Source organism: Centropristis striata, chromosome 6 (assembly GCF_030273125.1).
Source record: "Centropristis striata isolate RG_2023a ecotype Rhode Island chromosome 6, C.striata_1.0, whole genome shotgun sequence".
In the NCBI taxonomy this organism is placed as follows: Eukaryota; Metazoa; Chordata; class Actinopteri; order Perciformes; family Serranidae; genus Centropristis; species Centropristis striata.
This window is the reverse complement of record NC_081522.1, coordinates 24,996,289-25,006,188: the sequence shown is the minus strand read 5'-3', so window position 1 is coordinate 25,006,188 and position 9,900 is coordinate 24,996,289. Positions and strand designations below refer to the sequence as shown.

General features: G+C 41.0%; 1 protein-coding gene across 1 annotated transcript; it reads left to right on the top strand.

Annotated features, from left to right (window-relative positions):
• The first annotated feature begins 455 nt into the window (after positions 1-455).
• Positions 456-5,482, top strand: hyal6 (hyaluronoglucosaminidase 6). The gene is made up of 3 exons (XM_059335855.1): positions 456-1,391; positions 2,147-2,236; positions 4,863-5,482. The coding sequence occupies exons 1-3, from the start codon at positions 456-458 to the stop codon at positions 5,346-5,348; spliced, it is 1,512 nt and encodes a 503-aa protein (XP_059191838.1). The 3' UTR covers positions 5,349-5,482.
• The last annotated feature ends 4,418 nt before the right edge of the window (positions 5,483-9,900 follow it).

Genomic DNA, 9,900 nt, shown 5'->3' with positions numbered 1-9,900 from the left:
AAATTGACTATGTCACATTCCACCAGTGGCTGCAGTAGATGGCTTCTTCACTGAAGCACATTATATTTTTACTTCAGTCTTTACATCAGTGATGATCTAGTCAGGTCTGCAGTGAAAAGGGTCTCTAAGTTACTCAAGTTTTGGGTAAAAATTGAGGAAAAGCTCATCCTGATAGTTCTTGTTGTCCACACTGTCTCTGCTGCTCTGCGATTTTAACCTGCTTCCTTTTTAATCACAGTCCTGCTCCCTGTGAGAACAGGGCAGCTTTGTGTTTTGTTGTGTTGTGGAATTTGGAGCATTCACTTCAGTGATCATCCCTCATGTGTCCTCTCACAGGCCTGGCCCATTATTTCTGCTCACTGAAGCCCGTAATGTGTTTAATTTCTCATCTAGCATGTCAATTCTCTCCTCTGCCTGTGTAGGACCTCTAATTGCTCCATGAGGAATAAGGGTCCATGGCGTTGATGGGGCTCCGTCTCCTGGCACTGGTCCAGTGGGTCGGCCTTGGAGTAAAGCTCCAAGCTGGGGGCGACCAGATGAAGCCGGCACGGGCACCTCTGATCCCTCACCGGCCTTTTATTGTAGTGTGGAACGCTCCTACTGAGTCCTGCCGCCTTCGATTCAAAGTAGACCTAGACCTTAGTGTTTTTGACATCGTAGCGAACCTCAATGAAACCCTAAGTGGACCAAATGTCACCATATTCTACCACAGCCACTTGGGATACTACCCATACTACTCCAACTCTGGGCTCCCTATTAACGGTGGACTGCCACAGAACCAGAGCATCTCCAAACACCTGAGCAAAGCCCGGGCAGACATCGACAAGCTAATCCCTCACAAAGATTTTCGAGGCCTGGGTGTCATCGACTGGGAGAACTGGAGGCCTCAGTGGGTCCGAAACTGGGGATCCAAAGACATCTACCGAAACAAGTCCAAGGAGCAGATCCGGAAACTTCACCCGAACTGGCCGGAGAGCAAGGTGGAGAAGGAAGCGAAGGAAAGCTTTGAGAGAGCTGGGCAGACCTTCATGAACCTGACTTTGGCCCTGGCTGAAGGCCGCAGGCCGGACGGGCTGTGGGGGTTCTACCTGTTCCCAGACTGCTACAACTACGGGTATAAGCAGCACCCGCAGCGGTACACGGGCGAGTGCCCCAATGTTGAGCACGTACGCAACGACCACCTGATGTGGCTTTGGAAGGAGAGCACGGCCCTCTACCCGTCCATCTACCTGGACTACGAGCTCAAGTCCTCCTCCAACACCATCAAGTTTGTCCATTATCGAGTCAAGGAGGCCATGAGGATCGCATCCATCGCCCGCACAGACTTCACATTGCCAGTGTTTATCTACTCCAGACCTTTCTACGCCTACACTTTTGTGGTTCTGTCCGAGGTAAAGCTTCTCAGTTCTTACTTTAAAGGGTTTGTTTAACCACCTGAACAAACAAAATGCTCCCAAAACTTTACGATTCAACCATAGACTTGATCTTTCTGTCATGATGGCTGCTTGGTAAGCCCTGTTATGAGATAATGCAGTTAAACAGACAAGTACACTGCAATAAAGGTGTGTCTAAAAACAAGATAAAAACACTAAATCTGAGGGAAATGATAGTGCTGCATGGACAGATAATTCCACTTGACAAGATTTCTTAAATTAAGATTATTAAATCTAGAAATAAGCATGTTGAATGGTTAAAATAAGAAATTAACTCTTAAAACAAGATAAATTAAAGCTGCAAGCAGCAATGAACTGGCCCGAGCAAAGTGTACTGCAAATTATTTATTTCTTACCAAGATAAAAAAAACTTTAGATTTAGAAGTGTTAGATAATTTATCTTGTTTTAAGAGTAAATTTCTTCTTTTAAGTGTTCAACATGCTTATTTCTAGATTTAACCATCTTAATTTAAGAAATCTTGTCAAGTGAAATGATCTGTCCATGCAGCAAGATCATTTCCCTCAGATTTAGTGTTTTTATCTTGTTTTTAGACACACCTTTTTTGCAGTGTGGGTTTGTAGCCCTGAAAACATTTGTAGATTATAAAAAAGTGGAAGAGAAGAAGCATTTCGATTGTTGCACGTGCCATAAAAGTTACGAATAACTAGACATTTGGACTCAAGGCTAACAAAATGCCCTGTCCATGGTTTAGAGTGACCTGATTCACACCATCGGGGAGAGCGCCGTCTTGGGAGCGTCAGGCGTCGTCCTCTGGGGATCATCAGAATATGCACGATCACAGGTAAAGGTAAACACACTGCAAAAATGACAAAACATGAAGCTTACCAGGTATTTTCTTCTTATATCTATCAATAGTATCTTAATTATATTGTTTTTAGTATAATTTACCTACTGACCATAGCTTTATGTGCTTATGTAATTATCTTATTGTTTAAAGACTTACAGTATTTTTAGGATTGACATTGTGAGCTTTTTCATGCTTTTCAAGCTATTCAACTGTTGAATATGATGAGTTTTTACCTAAAATATTGGTTCCAATTGAGAGATTTAGTTGCACGTAGTTTGAATGCTATTTCAAAAGCATTTTCTATCACCAAAATAAGCTTGTTTCAAGTATTGCTGGCTTATTCAAGCCACAATTGCTAAAAAAAACAAAAAAAAAAACAACTTTATTGGACTTATTTCAACATATCATTGGATTTTCCAGTGCCTAGATATTTTTTACTTATTTAAAGAATTCTTATGAAGAAAAGTTTACTTACTGCACTGGTAGATCAGAGATTTTACTTGTTTCAAGCATGTATTTGCTTAATTCTACTTATTTATTTCTTATTTTTTTGTCAGTTGGTTTATTTGCAGTGCAGTCAGTTTAAAAATGTTAGTTACAGGCAATTTCAATCGTCCAACAGAGCAAAAGAAACAATAAGTGGGCACAAACAGATGAAGAACAACACCCTCTGAACTGTCACATGAAGGACAGAGCAGAGGAAAATTAAAAGTATAACCAAAATATATTATTCAAAGTGGTGTAAAAGCTGATTTAAGTGGTGCAAGCTTAAAACAATATATGATAAGATAATATATTCCTTTATTAGTAACTATCCTTAAACTGAATGCACTTTGTTATAGCATTAACTTTACATTATAGCATACATTACATAAAACAAGCCACAAAACATAAAAATCAAGCACAAGTGTATACAGTCATAAAACAACGTTGAAGTATTTCTGACATCAATATTCTTTACTCCACAGCCATGTTGTTTCCAAAAGTAGTGATTTTTTTCTATGACAGTGTGAAACCAGCAGACAAAGCATCTGATTTATGTGAGAAAGTGGTCAGGATTTCTGTTGGTGTCTGGATTGTGTTTCAACATGTTTACAGCTGTCTGGGAGAACAATCTTCCATGTAATCATCATTGGAAGAATCTTTTTAGAAAGATAACAAAAACTTGAGTTTAAGTCTTTGCGACTCTGATGCAAATTGATCAGCAGTGCTTCAACTAGCAGTCCACTCATCCTGTTCTCTTTTATCCTTTCTTTTTTAACCCTTGTGTTGTCTTATGCCACCTATACATCAGGAGACTTTGAAAAGATTTGGAAAAGGCTCCCGGAAAACTATTATCTCACACCTGCTCACATCTAAAGACAAGTGTTTAGAGTTTTTAGTCTCACACTGAGATTTTAGGCAGACTGTGGATCTTGTAGGGTAACTATTTACAAGACTACAACTAGATTCTTTTATTTTTTCCCCCATCATGCTCTTAGTAAAAACTTGGAGGAGAAGCAGCTTTTGGCTCCAGCTGCTCTAGTGTGTGCAGTGGTTTGTGTTGAAAAAAACAACAACAAAAAGAAGAGAAGACGCCACAAAATGCTCCTCACAAAGCTGAAAAAGGGTTTCTGTTTTTATCACATGAAAAGTTGGCTATTTTACAGTAAAATAGATATAAGAAAGAATAAAGGAAAGGAACATTTAGAAATGAATTCATGATATACATTTATGTCCTATTTAATTATAATGTGTTTAATTGAATAATTATATTTATCAGCTCTATCAGCTTTCATTTAGTTAATCATCCATTAATCATGATTTATTACCTATTTATGTATACATTTATTAATACATTTTAACTGGGTCTCCTTACTGTTCTCTTTACTAAGAAACATCTAAATATATGACATCACTATATTTTTTATTGAGGACTGAGCTTACTAGCATTATTGTGATGTTCCTTTTTCCTGTGTAAGTGGTTTTACTGGCCGGTCTGGAACCGGGGACCTTTCCCCCGCTCATCTATTGGTTGGTGATTGTGTTACATCACTGAGACTTGAGATAATATCAAACCCGTTTGATATGATCAAACCCAAGACTAGGAAAAGACTGATAGGAAACAGAGCAGATTACTACCTTACACTTAACCATGGAGATGACGGGAGCGCCGTGACTCCAGCAAAACTCCTAGATTTACTAAAGACTTTCAGTTTCTAGTCTGGGACTGAAATCTTTTGGTGTAAGCCCAGCATTAGGGGTCAAAATTGACCTGCCCCTAGGAAACATCTTTAATGATCTTTTGTCAACTTGAAATTCGATGACTTTTCCTTGAAAGAATTTTCCTAAAATCCCCCAACATGAGAAAATGTAAACCATTGCCTTTGTTCATATTTCCATTAAAGCTGTACACCAACAGGGTACAAATCTTGTTTTAGGGTTAATCTTTGACCCGACAGCTATAAAATCATTTTCATACCACAAAAAACATAAAACCACGTACGCAGGCATGCATGCTTGCTAAAAAATTATGCTAGTAGTAAACTTAGTAGAAATAGTAGAGTAGAAATATTTATTTTTAATAAATCCTGCAGTTTTTTTGCATTCTAATGACTCTAGTGTCTTTTGTTTCCTCCAGAGGAACTGCCTGACAGTGAAGAAGTACATTGACGGTCCGCTGGGACATTATGTCATCAATGTCACCTCCGCTGCCAAGCTGTGCAGCAAAGCACTTTGCAAGAAGAACGGCAGGTGTGTCCGTAAGAGCCTCGACTCCGGCCATTACCTGCACCTGAACCCGCAGTTTTTCCACATCCACCGCAACACAGCGCCCAGGGGCCCCCGCTTCCACGTCAGCGGGCACCTCAACAACCACGACATCCTGGACATGAAGCACAAGTTCACCTGTCAGTGCTACCAGGGCTGGACGGGGGTTTACTGCGAGATGCCACAGGCTCCGCCCCCTCCTCCTCGTCCTCCACCTCACCCCGGCATCCCTCTGCCTCACCCCAGGGAGAACAGCCTGCTGGGAGATATCCTGCTCCTCCTGTCCCTCCATTTCTCCTGTCTGTGTATCATCATGTTCCTGGGACTCTGTCTGATTATCAAGTGTCTGATACTGTAGACAACAAGAATCATTTTAGAGACACAAAGTGTGATCAGCTGCAGAAAACTGTACTGAAATTAATGTTTAAACTTCTCTATGAAACAAATCAAACAGCCAGTTTCCCAGAGCTAAAATATGTCTTGATTTTTGAAAATAATTTTTTTCAATATATAAAAGGAATATTTCACTAAAACACAATGTTTGGAGTATGAAATATGACAGTAGGCTGAAAAAGTTGCTCTGAAAAGTTTTCACAGAAGATGGATTAACAACGGTGACCAAGTTTTGCAGCAAGTGAAAAACAACAACAACACTTCTATTCAACCAAAACAAAGCAGCTTTTTTGCTTCTTCTTTTTTTGCTCTCTTTGCTCTCTCTAGGCTTTTACAACTTGATTAAAATAATTAAATTGAATAACTACCACTTGTAAATGTTTACAACAAAACAGTGTGCAGGGAGGTGCAGGGAGGTCCAGTGGTTTGCACTGTCGACACTCGATGTGTACAGAGACGTCATTATCTGTAGTTGTATTTGTGCAACCAACATAATTATATGTCTCTCTCTGTATTCAGGTAGAGAATGTAAATGGTGTATAGGACATCATGTTAAATCAGGCAAATATGGCATTTTCTAGCCTAATACTCATTGGCAATGCAATTTTGTGCCCTCAAAGCATCAAATTGATAAAAACTCTGTTTATATTACAAAGAAACTATAAAAAAGGCATTATTGTCAAACTTTTTTGGCAATCCTTGAACAGATCATAGGTTACGAAAGGTTCCATTAGAAAAAGTGACCAAAACAAAACTTAAAATTGTGATATTTCTGTCAGAATCACTTTATTCTACGTCTCATTTAAAGCACTGCCAAAAGAAACCCTGTTTGCACTAACCAGATCCTGTTAAAAACATGAAGTTCTGCTCCTCAGTGACACTGTGAAGATATGATTGATTCTGCTGAGAACGGTCAAGTGACAAATATTCACTGAAAATCTGTTTACACAGAGCACAGGGGAGAGGACAGGAGAGGCTGTAAAAATGCAAATAGTTCAATTTATATGGCATGTGGAGACTCAAATTGCAACGTTATATATTACTTTATTGACAAGTTGCCGCAATGTTCTGCTTCTCTCCTGATGACGGCTCACCTTGTTAGTGACCTGTCAATCAAAGGTAGCCACGCCCCAAATCATACGATTCTTTATCTTCTATTTACAAACTGTTAACATGAAATCGTCTTCAAGAAGATCTTTTACTAGTGATTGAGACTATAGTGTTGTCCTTAAAAAAATTCTGAGGTAATAAATTAAGTGAGTTTTTTTTTAAGTTTTCTTAAAAAATTAAAGAATTAAAGAATTAAGTTTTCTCTTTTTGCATTGAAATGAATGGACAGAAATGTTTTTGCAGCCAAACTTAGCGCCCCCTGCTCCCCCCTGCGGAGGTTGCCGCCTGATCTGAACCTGATTCTCCGGACAATGAATACAGTTCCTATAAAAAAAACACAGATTGCCTGGCAAATTGTCAAATGTTTACCCTGCCTCTCACCAAGTTACGATTAGAGATACTAGATGGATGGAAACTGTCAATCTTGCTGCAAAATGTGAATGAGTTTTAAACAGTTTACAACTAACTGAAAAGATGTTTGACAACCACATGTCTTATCCTGTTGCAGACAGACAAACTTTCACTTTCATACCCATTTTCCGATCATTTATCTGTAAGTTGACTCGTTTGCTGAAAAACCTGGAAATGAGAACTAGAAAGAGAGAGAGAAAGTGATCTGGACGTCATTTTCTCCAACAGTAGGAAAAAATAAACATCTACAAAAACCTCAGAAAACAATCAATAAATCAGCAATATCCTAGAAGACAGTTTAGTCATTTGTCACAGTGATTTGTTTAATTTGGGATAATGACTGTCACGAGGCTGACATCACTGCCAGCACTTCATCCGCAGTCAGTCAAATGAGCTACAGCGAGCTGCGGCGGGACGGCTCACATGACCCGACGGTTTAACAATAGTCTGTCCCACGGGAAAGGGAGGGACGGCCGACTGTCAAACAACTGTTTTGGGTGATGAGTTTAGGGAGGAGAAGCTTCTGTTGCAACTGGAGGTTCATGATTCACCAGGAGCTGTCAAAACAGAGTAAACGGAGGATTATAGGAAGTGTTGAAGTCAGCTGATTATAAATGAGGGTCTTTACCAGCTTGACTTGAACCAAAGCTTTAGAGTTTTATAATCTGCTGCAGCTGCAGGTTATAATCTTTATTTTGTGTTTGTGTATTTTTCTGTACTTATTGCTGGGCCTTATGGAGACGGCTGGATGATTTAAAGTTCTCTAATCCCTGTCAGAGTTTTACTTGATTAAGTCCTGCAAATTAACAGCTTTAATGGAATATACATTTGATCTTTTCTTTTTAGAGTGAGCCACTGTGAGGTAAGGATGTGGTAAACCTAGCTGAGTATAAAAAACACAACTAGAACACCACTAAAGCTGACGGATTAACACATCTTATCTTGTTTGTCTAATCAGCACACAAACAAAAATGTCAAAATCACAGTGAGTGGTTTTAGAAAGAGTTATGTGTTTCCTGAAAAACAGCAGTATATCCGTCCGCCCAGTGACTGCAACACTCTGCAGCAAGGAATTAGAGTTTGTTGTATTTATGGCCACAATGGGACCAAACGTGTAAACCTTATAAACGAGATGGCATTCTTGAGAATATGACAAAACACTGAAAAATACAGAGAAAATATGTTGGTATTATTTTCATAAAATAGCAGCAGTGTTATTGTTTTATATGTCAGTAATGTGACAGTTTGTCTCAAAATTTACAGTAAAAAGATAACAAAAATGTGCATCAGAGTGAGATGTATCAATATAAAATGCAAATCTCAGCAATTGCCAAACACAGAAAATTTACTTTTGACTTGTCAGTGCAAAATGGAAATATCAGACACAACTATCCATCCATCCATCCATCCATCCATTTTCCTCCGGGGCCGGGTCGCGGGGGCAGCAGGCTAAGCAGAGCATTCCAGATGTCCCTCTCCCTAGCCACAACGTCCAGCTCCTCCTGGGACACCCTGAGGTGTTCCCAGGCCAGGAGAGAGATATAATCCCTCCACCGTGTTCTGGGTATTCCCCGGGGCCTCCTACCAGTTGGATGTGCCCGGAACACCTCTAACGGGAGGCGCCCGGGAGGATCCTTACTAGATGCCCAAACCACCTCAACTGGCTCCTTTCGACGCGAAGGAGCAGCGGCTCTACTCCAAGCTCCCTCCGGATGCCTGAGCTCCTCACCCTATCTCTAAGGCTGAGCCCAGCCACCCAATGGAGGAAGCTCATTTCAGTCGCTTGTATCTGTGATCTTGTTCTTTCGGTCACTACCCAAAGCTCATGACCATAGGTGAGGGTTGGAACATAGATGGGCCGGTAAATGGAGAGCTTTGCCTTCCGGCTGAGCTCCTTCTTCACCACGACGGTCCGGTACAACGCCTGCACCACTGCTGACGCTGCACCAAACCGCCTGTCCATCCCACGCTCTGTTCTACCCTCACTGGTGAACAAGACCCCGAGATACTTGAACTCCTTCACTTGAGACAGTACCTCTCTCCGCAGTCCACCGTTTTCCAGCAGAGAACCATGGCCTCAGACTTGGAGGTGCTGACTCTCATCCCAACCCCTTCGCACTAGACTGCAAATCGCCCCAGTGAGTGCTGGAGGTCCCGGTCTGATGGAGCCAAAGAACCACATCATCTGCAAAAAGCAGAGATGCAATTCTAAGGTCACCAAATCAGATCCCTTCTTCCCCCCGGCTGCACCTTGTGATCCTGTCAATGAATACCACAAACAGAATCGGAGACAAGGGGCAACCCTGGCGGAGGCCAACACCCACCAGGAACGTGTTTGACGTTGAGACACAACTATTATACTCCAAATGTAAACAGTGCTACAGAAGAGATCTATTGTGCACAACTTCCCTCTCCACCGTGCTTGTTGTTGCTGTGCATTACATGCATAACAATTTGACGTCACTATGTCAAGAAGTACAAATGTTGCCATAATTTTTTATCGGTATTATCATAAACAATACGATATGGCACACCCCTAAACGAGACTTCAGGAAGATGGAATCATTGTACCTGATTGTTCACCAAGAAACAGACCAAACAACAACAACAATCACTACTGACAAACTTGTCATCAACATCAGAGCTCCTGAGTCCCGCCACCAGAGATTTCTCAGAACAATTTTGGAAGACACATACTACATAAACACACTTGGAAGCTGTCCAGTAAAATCACAGTTCAGATCTCCAGTTTGGAGGTTCAGGGCCTTGAGCACGGTCCCTTTCAAGGATCGGATACTCCAAAATACAGGAAAGTTTGTCTGTATACGTTGATATGTCCTCACATGTCCAGACAGTGCTCACATGGCTTGCGTCGTCATATAGAAGCCACTGAGCTTGCCTGCCTGAGATCTCCGGAAAGGGAGTTCCACAGCTGTGGAGCACAGACAGCGAAGGCCCGCTCACCTTTTGTAATGAGACGGGACCTCGGGACCAGA

What these genes read in the sequence shown, in the direction of transcription:
- hyal6 (XM_059335855.1), top strand. Translation starts at nt 456, where the DNA reads ATGGCGTTGATGGGGCTCCGTCTCCTGGCACTGGTCCAGTGGGTCGGC. An exon ending in CTTTTGTGGTTCTGTCCGAG is followed by an intron (nt 1,392 to 2,146) that starts GTAAAGCTTCTC and finishes TCCATGGTTTAG; the next exon opens with AGTGACCTGATTCACACCAT. An exon ending in CAGAATATGCACGATCACAG is followed by an intron (nt 2,237 to 4,862) that starts GTAAAGGTAAAC and finishes TGTTTCCTCCAG; the next exon opens with AGGAACTGCCTGACAGTGAA.